Raw genomic sequence first — 13788 nt, forward strand, 5'->3', positions numbered from 1 at the left:
TTGAACCTGGGTCCTCTGTAAGAGCAGCCAGTCCTCTAACCACTGAGCCATCTCCAGCCCCTGCTACCAAGTTTTATTACAATTAAATGTTCATTGCCAGGTGTGGTGGCGCACACCTTTGATCCCAGCACTTGGGAGGCAGAGGCAGGTGGATCTCTGTGAGTTCCAGGCCAGCCTGGCCTCCATAGTGAGTTCCAGGCCAGCTGGGGCTACAGGGAGACCCTGTCTCAAAAAGACCCCCCCCAAAAAAGAAAAAAAATTAAATGTTCATATTTTATTTGAAACTGAAAATAAAATAGTAAAAATTATATTTTAAAAGATGTGTTCAGTTTATGAACTTTAGGTATTTTTCCAGCTGAACTTCTGATATCTATTAGAAGAAACTTCGGTTCTTTTTTCTTAGTTGACTAATTTATAGTATTTCTGTAAAGAGAAGTTCAAACTAAAAAAACTGTCAGAAGATGGATAATGAAAAATTTTTTAAATTTAAAATTGTTTTGAGACAGCCTTACTATGTAGCCCTAGCTTACCTGGAACTTGCTGTGTAGACCAGCCTGGCATCAAACTTGTAGTGATCCTCTTGCCTCTGCCTCTTGAGTGCTGGATTATAGGCCCGATAATGATAGTTCTATGTTGGGGCTAGTCTGAGAGAACACTGACTGCAGAGGACCTGGGTTTGATTCCCAGCACCCACATGGCAGCTAACAACTGTCCTAACTCCAGTTCCAGGGATTCCGATGCTCGCTTCTGACCTCCGAGGACATTGCACAACACAGGTGCACTTATACACATGCAGGCAATACACTCATATGCATAAAATAAAAATAATAAAAGATAGTTCTGTATCATGTTTTCTTACTTTTTTTTTTTTTTCCCCTTCTCTTTTTGAAGTTGTAGCCCCAGCTGTCCTGACTCACTATGTAGACCAGGCTGGCCTTGAACTCACAGAGATCCACCTGCCTCTGCCTCCCAAGTGCTAGGACTACAGGCGTGCACCACCACACCCAGCTGTTTTCTTACGTTTTTTATAACATCTTTGTGATTATCATATGCAGTTTGAAATAATACTGCTTTGAAATATGTTTGTGATAATAAAAATACTTATTGTAACTATTAAAGCTGAGGGAGCTGGAGAGATGGTTCAGTAGTTAAGAGCACTGACTGCTCTTGCAGAGGACCCAGGTTCGGTTCCCAACACCCCCATGGTTGCCAAAAAACCACCTGTAACTCCAGTTCCAGGGGATCCATGCCCTCTTCTGGCCTTTCCGGGCACTGCATGTGCCTGGTGGGTGCATTTACATGCATACAAGACACTCATACACTTAATAAAAATAATTTAAAATAAATATTAAAGGTAAAACCACAGTAACAATTATTAAGGTTTTTAGTTGAAGTGTTACTATCGTTTAAAATGCTGATATAGTCTGGAATCTGCTTGCCATCAGTTGTCCTTGATTTCTACTGTGATTTTAAATCTCCATTCTATAATAACAGCCTAGTTTCTCTTAATTTTTGTCTTAAAATTGTAAAGCACTAAGATTGATAGCAGAAGAGTATACATATTGCATTTTTTTGAGGGAGTAGAGAGAAAAGCATGGCTGAACCCAGTGTGGTGCTAGAACAGGAAAACTACAGCTAGAGAAAAGTGTAGTGTAGAAGATGTGGTATAATATTTTAAAGTAAAATGATAGGTCTAATTAACAGCAATACATAGAACCTTGAGTACTAAATGTATAGTGTATAGATGACAAAACTGTTGGCATACTTATGTGGCATGAAACTCAGTTTCGGTAATTAAAGGGTATATTTTATTGAAGGAACAATTATACTTTAATAGCATTTACATTTGTACAGAAATAAATAAGTGTAGTGTATTATGTGGGTGCATACCTACAATCCAAACATTCAGAAGGCTGATTCAGGAGGATGATGGTTTCAGAGCCATCCCTGGTTACATATATGTAGTAATACCTTATCTCAGAAACAAGCTCAAACAACAAAAACTGTAGTTGTGTGGTGGTGATACACATTTTTTTTTTAAAGTATTTTTTTGCTGGGCATGGTGGTGCATGCCTTTAATCCCAGCACTTGGGAGGCAGAGGCAGGTGGATCTCTGTGAGTTCAAGGCCAGCCTAGTCTACATAGTGAGTTCCAGGACAGTTGGGACTACAGGGAGACCCTGTCTGACCCCCCCCCCCAAAAAAAAATAAAATGAAATGAAAGTATTTTTAAAAACTTATTTTTACTTTTATTCTGTGTGTATGCATTTACTGCCTGCATGTAGGTCAGTGCATCCGTGTCATGCAATGCCCGCAGAGGACAGAAGAGGCTGTCAGATCCCCTGGAACTGGAGTTATGGTCAGTTGTCAGTTGCCATGTGGGTGCTGGGATTCGAACCTGGGTCTTTTGCAAGAACAGCCAGCATTCTTACCTGATGAGCCATCTCTTCAACCCTGGTGACACACATTTTTAACTCTTAAAGTGAGATGGAAAGTCCAGTGTATAATGCTCTTCTAGTATAGATAATCTGATTTGCACTATTACAGTTGCACTTTAATTTGTAAAACACACAAAGACGGCCTTTTCCCCTTTTAAATGAATTAAAATATATAGTTCTATACAAAATAGAGAGTTCTACAGGAATTTATAGGTAAATTTTGATAAATTATGGAGAGTAAGTTCTGAAACAATTCATTGTTATTGTCGAAAAGTAAAAAGGAGTAAGTTTCAGAAATGGGAAGTCAGTTTTGTTGTTGAATCTCAGCAAAGTGTACAGTTGATCTTCCAGATATTTGATTTTTGAAGATTCCAAAAGCAATACAATAAAGAAAACCCTTATGAATATAAATCATTCTACTTTTTTTTAAACAAAAAATTTAATGTATAGCACTGCTTTCTCAAATGCTATGGACATGGTGTAGGGAATACAGCTTTATTTCAAATAAGATACTGAACTGTGAACTAGTTAAAGTAAAAAGTAGATTTATAATTGACCAAAAGGCAGTTATGAAAATCAGTGTTGTTATTTTGAGGGGTAGGGTGTTGAGACAGGGTCTCTCTGTAACCCCAGCTGGCCTGGAACTTGCTATGTAGACCAGACATTAGACATGTACCACCATGCCTGGCCTTTAGAAACATTCTTAATTAAGGGAAATTGTAAAAGAGAGCCATAGGGTTCTGTCTTTGTCTTAGAAAAAGATGTGTCAGGATCAAGAGAAAACATCATCTGGAAAATTTCAGCTGAAAACAAAACCAGATTAAGAACACGTGTAGTCGGCATGGTGGCACACTTGGGAAGCAGAGGCAAAGGATGGCGAATCACTGGTCCACACAGTGAACTCTAGGCTAGCTATGACTACATAGTGAACCTGTCTTAAAAAAAAGTGAGTGGGGGACCTGGAGAGGTGGCTGTGCAGTTAAGAGCACTGGCTATTCTTCTAGAGAACCTGAGTTTGATTCTCAGCACCCACATGGTGGCTAACAACCATCTGTAATTCAAATTCCAGGGGATCCGACATCCTCTTCTGACCTCCATGGCCGTTTCACAACATGGGTACACTTACATACATACATGCAGGCAGGCAAAAATTCATATATGGAAAATAAAAAATAAATTAATTAAAAATAAAACAAAGCTGGGCATGGTGGTGCATGCCTTTAATCCCAGCAGGCAGGAGGCAGAGGCAGGTGGATCTCTGTGAGGCCAGCCTGGTCTCCATTAGTGAATCCAGGCCAGCTGCAGCTACAGGGAAACCTTGTCTCCAAAAGACCAAAAAATAAAAAATAAAAAAAATAAGAAAAGAGTCAGGGCTTGTGATGTAGCCCTGTAATCCCAGTTGATTGGAAGGCTAGATCAGGAGGATTACAAGTTTGAGGCCAGCCTGGGCAATTTAGTGACCATGTCTGAAAATAAAAGCTCGGCATGGTGGCACCTGCCTGTAATCTCAGTACTTGGGAGGCAGAGGCAGGATTGATGTAGTTTTAGAGATTAGCTAGCTGGGTTACATAGCAACATTCAGTCTTAACTACCCAATAAAAAAAATTAAAATGGGACTGAGGCTGTAAATGAATTGGTATAGTTCTTGCTTAGCATGCTCAAGACCCTAGATTTAGTCTCCAGTACTAAATAAAACCAGGCACATGCCTGTAATCCCAGCACTTAGGTCTTTCTCAGCTATATAGCTAGTTCTGCCAGCCTGCAATTTTTTTTTTCTTTTTAAGAAAGAAAAAGAGGACTGAAGATGTAGCTCATTGATAAGACACTTGCCTAGCATCATGTATGAGATTTAATCTTCAGTACCCAGGGGTATGGGAGAAACATGAGTAAAGGTTGCTTTTACATGTAAAAAGAAACAGTGATACTGGTATATAATAGGAGATTTTAATTTGATATAATTTTATTTGATGTGATTTCAGGTTTGGTTTGGTGTGATGAGAAGGGAAGGCAGGGAGATGGTAGAATTAGCCATTAGGGTATATGAAGAAGTCACGTGATATGGCTGTTAAAAATCTGAACCTGCCAGTTGTGCTGGCACACATCTTTAATCTCAGCACTCAGGAGGCAGAGGCAGGCAGATCTCTGTGAGATCTAGGCCACTCTGGTCTGAATAGTTTCATGCCAGCTGGGGCTACAGGGGGACCCTGTCTCAAAAAAAACTTAATCAGCCCCCCCCCACATACACTTGAACCTGATCTTAAACTTAGACACAATAGTTGCTTTTAAATATTTGCAGAGCTGTCTTGTTAAAGGAAACAGTCAGGTGAGGTTTTTGCCTGCCTATGGGATTGAGCAGGTATATTAGCTTTTATCAGTAGTATTAGGATTGGTTTGCTTGTAGAAGAAATGTATTGTTGGGGGATGGTTGATTTAGATTTAGGGCTTATTTACTTTTTTACAAGCTTTAAAATCTGGTTCTTTCAGTCTTCCTTAAACAGAATTTCTGTGGCTGAGGGTGTACTTCAGAGGGCATGCTTTTGATATGAGAGGCCCTATGTTCATCTTCAGAAGCTCCCTTCCCCAACTTTTCTTTCATGGAGCATCTTGGGAATTATAGTGGGAGGAAGACACGAGAGTGATGGGCATGTGTCTGACCTAGCACAGCCAACGTTGGCATCACAGTGTTTATGGCATGGACTGACTATTGTGAGTTCTGGTGTTGGCTCTCAGTCTCTGACTAGCCAGGGGGATTTGAGCAGTTCATTTCATTTCACCCAATATCAATCCATCTGTAAAACAGAAGTGAAGTAATGACTCTAGCTCTCTTCTAGCTCTAACATTTGTTTTGGCAGATTTATTTACTTTTTCACTTGATGCTGTTCTGAGGCTTGGGAATTTCAACTAGTAATTTATAAATATACTACTATAAATTTAAAAGCCAAATGTTGTGTTTTCAAGATTTTCTTTTGTTTTTTAAATTCTTTGTGGCTTTAATGCATAATGGTCCTTTTATAACTTAAAGAGTCTTTGTTCGTGGGCCAACTTTTAAGTTTTGAAGGTGAGCAGAAAGGCAAGGCTGGTGCTAATGGAATAAAATGGAATATTGACTATGTAGATTTTAGAGTGGTTTGTGGAGGTGAAAGATTACTAAGCTATTTTGGTCCAACTAAAGTCTACAGTTCTAAAAATAACTCCTGTAGTTTAAAGTATTCTGTTTTTATTATAGAGATTGTATATAATATTAGATGAACTAGGAAACAACTTCTTATACCTCTTGCTATTTATACTTCTTGTAAGCCTTCATGTTACATTACATTAAGGTAATTCTAATTTATTAGTTCCTGGGTCATGGAATTTTAAGACATTGAATAATGATTAATAATAAAATACCAGTTTAGTAGTGTTTATGATTTATAGTTCCTTTACAAATACATCATTTATTTCATGCAGTGAACTAATAACAAGATTAGTTTAAGATTTATGCTCTTGTAACAGAGTATAATAAATCTTGAGAGGTTAAAAGGCCCTATGTAGGTCACATAGTTGTCACTGAGGCCTTGGACTAGAACTTGGTTTCTGAACATCAGCCAGTACACTTTCCTTTGCATCCATTGCCCCGTCTAGCACCTGTGTATTACTAACGGATGAAATTGTAGTGCATTAAATTGTTTCTTGATACTTCACAGCTGGCAGACACACCAAAATCTGAAAGATATGAGCATGTTCTGGAGGCATTAAATGATTACAAGACCATGTAAGTTGATTTATTTTATGTATCCCTTTCAGGGAGACAGAAGTATAAGGGATAATGGCATTGTTAAGAATTATGGGATTGGTGTATCCAACAAGTACAAACCATTGTAATGTTCTCATGTCCTATTCTCGTTCAGTCAGTAAAGCAGGGAAGAGGACTAGAGAAGGAAAGAGTAGTGCTGTTGAGAATGGGTGGGTGGGAGTCATGTGGCTTTCTTTGGGGGAATTTGGTCTGTTTTCTCGAAGAAGCATACTCAGTAATAACTTCCTTCTGTAATGTAAAGCACTAAAATAAATCCTTTTTAGCTGGTAGGAATATGCAAAAGATAATCTCTTGTAGTTTTAAGATTAGTTACTGTCATCAGTTAGTTATAGAAAAGAAGTATTGGTCTGTGGTTTCAGATATTCTGTATTCTTTTATCAATCTCCTTTCCTGGTTTTTAAAAACCAGCATGCCTGCATTTCTTGAATATATTATCAAAATTGAAATGCCATGGAAATTTTATAAATGCACTTATTTATAAATACTGTCCAACAAATTACTAAATTGTATTAGAATTTTTTTTTCTAACAAGTTGATGTTTTGAACTTGACAGTGTTTTCTTACTAGATGATGTTTTAATTACTAGTAATTAGATCTTTAAACCAGCTCAAAAAAGCCATAAGGTAATCGATTAGTTATTGTTGATAAATATATTGTATGTAACAATAAATTCTTAATTCCAATGTAGGGTGTCAGAAGTTTATCTGTTACTAATGGTAGAAATGAGAGCTGTTTTCGTAAAGATGCATGAAAGTACAACGATTCTGAATGAGCCAGAGAGGGTTTTGTGGTGAGGGAGGCTGTAGAAGAGTTAAAGTAAATGGAAGTGTTTGGGAATAAAAACCCTGAATACAGGTTCTATTTTCTGGACCTTTAGGGTTCGCTTCATTTTCTTTTTCAATTATTTCAGATGAAATTTTTTCTATTACAAATCCACTCTGAAATCAAATTCCTAAACCTTTTTATTCCCCAATATTTCTGACAAATGACACTAAATTATACTGGAACTAAATACACTTCCTTGCTTTAAGACATTAAGTATTAATTATTTAGAGATAAGGTCTTGCTGTGTGCTCAGCCTGGCCTCAAACTCCTGGGTTCAGAGCCAGGAGCAGTGAAACGTGCCATCATCTCAGCATTTGGGAAGCTAAGGCAGGAGATTCATAATGAGACCCTGTCTCTAAAACAATCACAGAAACCTCAGAGTTCAAGTAATCCTCTCAGCATACCTAATCTAGAAGCCGTGTTTAAGATAAAAGGGGACCATGATTCTTTTCTCGATTCATGTCCTATTCCTTTCTCCTGTGATCTACTGAGGCCTGGCTCTGAGAGTCAAGGAAATCAAGGAGGGAAGGGTTTTTGTGGTATTGGGTGGCTTTCATGTATAACGGCCCTATATCTGAAGTTATAAGTTAGGGTCTTCCATGTATATGTGTGCAGTTTTTAAATTTTTAGTTAATTTTTTTAAAAATTTAGGTTTATGTCTGGGAAAGAAATAAAGAAGAAGAAGCATTTGTTTGGGTTGCGAATTCGTGTTCCTCCTGTGCCACCAAATGTGGCTTTCAAAGCAGAGAAAGAACCTGAAGGAACATCCCATGAATTTAAAATTAAAGGCAGAAAGGCATCCAAACCCATATGTGATTCAAGGTAAAAGTTGATCTGTGGCTTAGTTTTTCTCTTTAGCTTGTTATTAAAAATGTATATTATATGGTCTTATTAGGATATTGAAAGTGTGTCAGTGACCTGAATTATCGCCCCCCCTCTATAATTTGTTTTTTTAGACAAGATATCAAGAGGTGGTACCATACACTTGTTTAGTTTAGGCATTTTGGCCTTCAAGAACTAGCCTGGTGATTCAAGGAAACTACTTGCATATTCACATGCTCATTTATTTTCATTTGTTCATACAGAACTTTTATCAGATTGCCTTATTTTCTAAGTGCTGAGGATATAATTGACAAGACAGTTTTTTTTTCCTTCTGTTGGGTGTACATTATAATGGGGAAGATGTGTGATAAATAAGTAGAATAGTTATTGGTCATGCTAATGCCATTTAGAATTAGTGTACTGTGTTAGACAACTGTAGAGTTGGGAAGTTTGTACTTCAGTGGGATACTTAAGGATTACCTGAGATAATATTTGAGATTTAATTGAGAATAATCCAATAATGTGAGAAATAAAGGGGAAAATACTTGAGGGTGCAGAAATACAGGTGTGGAGACCATGAGATGTTTTTCTAGGATTTTACAAACTGGTTTTGTTTGAATGAGAACCGGAGAGTAGGGATTCGATGTTTGAAAAGTTAGGTGGCTCTTGTAGGTCTTATTAAGATGCCCCCACCCCAGTAATGGGTAGCCATTTAAATGATATGAGCAGATTTAATTATCTTTCAAAAATTCTCTGGATGGTGTTTTAAGAAGGTGTAATACAGAGTTAGAAATAGAAGCAGGAGAAAATGAAGCCTTGGATTTGTGGTTAAATGCTTGTGCAGTAGGTGTTCAAATGGAATGAGTAGATTTGGGACATCTTTTCAGGGCAGAATCAGTCAGATTTACTAATGAATTAAACTGATGAGAAGAGGAAATGAGGACAAGATAACTAGATTGTGATTCACGGAAAGTCATAGATGCTCATATTCCTTACCAAGATGTGGAAGAGCATAAGAAGGTGATGTGAGCATTTTTCTGTTTCTGTCCATATGAGTTTGGGATTCTTATGGAGAGTGTCTAAGTGATAGTACACAGGGGACTTTGATTCGTAGATAAGGAGCTCACAGAAGAGGTCAGAACAGGTGACAAAATTTGAAAACTTGATTTATAAAGCCAGGTGAATGAATAAAACTATCTAGGGAACAAGTAGAGGAGAGACTTTAAATAGTGTCTGGATATCATTTATAAATTTGAAAGAGATAAAAGACAGTATAAAATAATGACCTGTAAGATTGGAAGAAACCAGGAATGTTTGGTCTCGTGAAAACCAGAAGACATGGATTGTTTCAAGAGAGATGGATAGATTAATCTGGGTCCTATGGACATTAGTAAAAAGTGAAAGACATGTTTACCGGACACTAACATTTTGTTATTAACACTTTGACAAAAGCTGTTTATTTGGAGTAGTGAAGATTGGAATAAGTTGTGATTGAATCCAGCATTTCTGATGTGTATATTAAAATGTAAGAGACATTGACATATTCAAAATGATAGCACATAAAAGAAAACTCTTTAAGAATTCTGAATGAGACTAGAATAAGTGGAGAGGTAAATGTCAAATCTCAGAAGTTTTACTGTGAAGCAAAGTATACAACTGACTGACAGCTGAAGAGGAGGGTGTAATAGGAAGTGATGGTTATTTTAGTAGTTAGGAGATAATTGCAACCTATTTTTGTGTGCTGATAAGAATGACCTAGTGAGCAAGAAAAGATAGGTGTAAGAAAGAGTGGACCTAATTACCGATTTTGTAAGCTCTGAGAATGCAAAGGGTAAGGGAATGCTGACTTAACCTGAGAATGGTTTTGTTGGGAGGAGAAGCACCTCTCCGTTGAAATGGCTTGACAAAACAGAAGATAGCTATAGATACTGATTATGGAAATTGGAAACTAAAGTCATTGGTAGTCTGTTTTCTCAGAGAAGTATGAGAATGTAAGATTGCTTAAAAGGGTTGTACAGAAGGAAATTTAGAATGAGTAAAAGATGTGGGCAGTTATTCTGGAGAGTGAGAAAATGTAATTATGAAACATTGACAGTGCATCATAACCATTTGAAGGTTTTGATAAAGTAGATGCTACTTTAGAGTTTCATCCCAGAGGGAAAAATGCTTATTAGTCTTACAGTTTTAAAATTTGAACTAATTCTTCACTTGCAGTTGTCATTGAAAATTGGAGGGGAGAACCCCACAAACATCTCACTGCTATGATGGTGTTGATGGGATGTTCCATCTGTGCCATCTCAGATCATCTGATGCTACCATAAAGGCTTAGCTTCCTTCAAGCATCCTATGTTCCTTTCTGGGCCCTCTGTAACCATTGGTCCTTTCAGTCTGAGTGTATTATTTGTAGTGCAGTGGTTTTAAAAAATGTTTTGTTATCTTTAAAAAAAATGCATATCCAACTGAGTTTGGTTGTGAACTCCTTTAATTCCAGCACTCAGGAGGCAGAGGCCAGTAGATCTCTGAGACTGAGGGAATTACAGGCCAGGTGGGGCTACAGGGAGACCCCCGAGTCAAACAAAACAAAATTTATATTCATCCACCCTTTTGGTTTTTGACTTACAGGCCTTATTCTCTGTTTTTCCCCCACTTTATCCTTATAGTTGCTCCTTTTCTGTGTGCTTCATTGAACTTTGCTGATAACTTCCTCATAGGAATTTATTAGCTTGCTTGCAGCTCAGAAAGCATCTCTGTCCCTGCTACATGTCTTGTCTATGGAGTAAATGAAATAAGTATTCTTTATATTGTTACCTGCCTCTTGCTCTTTCCTTCTACTAAAGATATTCTTCACTATTGTGGTTTACCCCTTTCTATTGCCTGGTATTTAGCTTTTTTCTTTAAGAATGATTTTCCAAGTCTTTCTAAGTTTGACTTATATATAAATGGCTCCATCCCAGTAAGAAGGATTCCTTATTTCACCTTTGTGTTCTGCTTCCTTGGACTTAGTTGTTTCTGACAGTGGCGTTTAAGAATTCATATACATATACATATATAAGATACTATTAAAGCATTATATCTCTGTATTACAGAACCTTTTTTAATAGATACTGTAATCTTAATATAGATTGTATTAGTTAATTTTCTGTTGGTGTGATAGAAAAACTGCCAAAGCAACTTTAGAAAGAAAAGTTTATTTGCACTTATATGGTTCCAGAGCATTACAGTCTGTAATGGCAGGAAGGCATGGTGCCAGGAGGTGGCTGGAGCAGGAGCAGAAAGCAGAGCGCTCACATCTTCCAGCAGGCACAGGAAGCAAGAGAGCAACTCAGATCCAGCAAGGCTTAAGAAGTCTCTAAGCCCACCCCCAGTGATCTGCTTCCTCCAACATAGCCTAGACTCTTAAAACAGTGCCACCAGCTGGGGATGAAAATGTCCAGATAATTGGGGCCTATTCTCATAAAACCACCACATGACTTGACTAATTTTGTAGTCATTTTTTTAGTGGTAAATTCTTGAGAAAAAGAAGTAAGTAATAAACTAAGTAAATGTTTAGAAGTTTTGAAGTCTATGCAGTCTGGCTATTTGGTGTTTTTTTTTTTTTCTCCTAACTCTTTAGTGGTGTGCATATGTCAGAGTTAGAGAAAAGACAGCATTTTTTCCTTTTGTACTTGAAAAAAGGCGGATATGTACTATTTAGTTAAATTTGTAAAGCCATTGTCATTTTTGCTTTAAATATATAATAATTAAAGATTATATAATGGCTTTCTGTTTCAGGGAGGTAAGCAATGGAATAGAAAAGAAAGGAAAGAAAAAATCTGTAGGTCGTCCTCCTGGCCCATATACAAGAAAAATGATTCAAAAAACCGCTGAGCCACCGTTGGTAAGGGGGTTTGTTTGTACATGTTCTCAGTAAGAATTCATGTAATTACTTAGTGAGCTACTGTTTTATTTTGATTCCAGTAGAACTACGCTGTTTTCTTCTTTCTCAATTTTTATAATTTTCCAGGATAAGGAATCAGTTTCAGAGAATCCTACGTTGGATTTACCTTGTTCTATAGGGTAAATAGTTATTTATTTCCTTTCCTAGGGGTTTTCTTTTGGAGGGGATTAGTATTTCTATTGTTATGTAATATAGTTGTTATACCATTTGAATTCTTTTATCTCAGGAGAACTGAGGGAACTGCACATTCATCCAATACCTCAGATGTGGACTTCACGGGTGCTTCCAGTGCAAAAGAAACTACCTCGTCTAGCATTTCCAGGCATTATGGGTAGATACTTTATCTTATGTTGTTTTTCTTTTTTTCTTTTTTTTCTTTTTAAGCTTAGTGAGTCATTGAGTTTGTTGGGATGACATAAAGGCCACCTACATCATTGTGAAGGGTGACAACTCACAAAAGCCATATATGTATACCTAGAGGTCTCTGCACAACTATGGGCAAGTCCATAGAAGAGCCTCCTTTCCCCAGCAGTTGTTCTCTTTTTTGTGACCTCAGGAAGAAGCCTCATGAGTCTTGGAACTTTCTGAACCTCTTAAGTTTCCTTAGCTTCTTAACTTTTTAAAAATTGACTTATTCTCTCACAATTTCATACATACATACATACATATATACACTTTGACCTGCCACTATCCTCTCTCACTCCCCCACCAAACCCCTCTTTCCAACTAGTCCTCCTCTTTATTTTAGTTATTTGTGTATTTATTTCTTTAGACTTACTAAATTTATTAATTAGGGTTGTCTGCCTGATCATGGTAGGAATTGTTTACTTAAGCAAGGACATTCTGTTCCTATTCTTCACTGATTTCCTTTGTCAAGTAGTGATTGAATAACTTAGAACAAGTGATAGATTGGTTGAAATATGTTTTTCAGAGCAATCCTTTTGTAGATTCTCTGTTATTTATACTCATCTCAATATTTTGCTTTTAGAATATAAACATTAAATTTTTCATTGAAATTTTTTTCTTGGGGCTAGAGAAATGGCTCAGTGGTTAAGAGCTCTTACTATTCTTGCAGAGGACCTGAATTTAGTCCCCACCACCCATGTAGGGAGAGGAGGGCTCATAACCACCTATAACTCCAACTCTAGGGGAATTGATGCTCTCTTTACACCCACACAGACATACATACACAAAAATAAAAGTAAACCTAAATCTAAAAATCATAATTTATCTTTCTTAAAGATTCTAGGTTCAATACCCAGGAGTGGCAAATAACAACAAAACATTCATTTACTTATTTTGTGTGCATGTGTGGAGGTCAGAGCTGACAGCCTATAGGAGTTGGTTCTGTCTTCTTTCACCGTGAAGTTCCAGGGATTGACCTCAAGTCATCAGGCTTAATGGCATGCACTTTTACTTGCTAAGCTATTTCACCAGCCCCAACATATAATCGTTTAAAATTTGAAATCAGTGTCTTGCCATGTACCTCAGGCTGATTCCAAACTCAGTGGAAATCCTCCTGCCTCTGTCTCCTGAGTGCTAGGGTTACAGATGTCCTCCCCACACTTGGGCTATCAGATTTTTAAAGAAATTTGTGGTGTGTTCAGTATTTACAGGCTGCATACTTTGCTGTTAAACACTTTAATATGTGTACTATGCGAGTGTGCTTTGCTTTAGATTGGCTTTATTTTATATTTTAAATATCTGAATCAGGCATGTAAGCTTTTTGACACTGAAAAAAATTTAACTCAAGATTTAAAAAATAATAACAACTCTCCCTTTGGTATATTATTTGATCCAGTTCATTAGAAAGAATTTTTTCTTAGCCCACAGCATGTCAGGTATAAACAGTTTAGTCTGTTTGGGATCACATCCAGTAAGTAGTTTTAAAGTTTCCAACGGTTTTGTTTCACTTGTTCTTTAGAATTCAGAAACTGCTCTGGTAAATAATGTAATTTTATTTATTTTATA

At 37.1% G+C, this 13788-nt stretch overlaps 1 protein-coding gene across 1 annotated transcript in view; it reads left to right on the forward strand.

Annotated features, from left to right (window-relative positions):
• The window catches only part of Mtf2 (metal response element binding transcription factor 2), a 54163-nt gene that overhangs the window by 36767 nt on the left and 3608 nt on the right, over window positions 1-13788 (forward strand). Inside the window, exons 9-13 of the mRNA XM_008826849.3 lie at window positions 6124-6191; window positions 7710-7880; window positions 11652-11757; window positions 11884-11936; window positions 12044-12148. Of these exons, the coding sequence (XP_008825071.2) occupies window positions 6124-6191; window positions 7710-7880; window positions 11652-11757; window positions 11884-11936; window positions 12044-12148 (503 nt within the window). The remainder of the gene's footprint in view (window positions 1-6123; window positions 6192-7709; window positions 7881-11651; window positions 11758-11883; window positions 11937-12043; window positions 12149-13788) is intronic.

Source organism: Nannospalax galili, unplaced genomic scaffold (assembly GCF_000622305.1).
Source record: "Nannospalax galili isolate Female #2095 unplaced genomic scaffold, S.galili_v1.0 scaffold451, whole genome shotgun sequence".
Lineage (NCBI taxonomy): Eukaryota > Metazoa > Chordata > Mammalia > Rodentia > Spalacidae > Nannospalax > Nannospalax galili.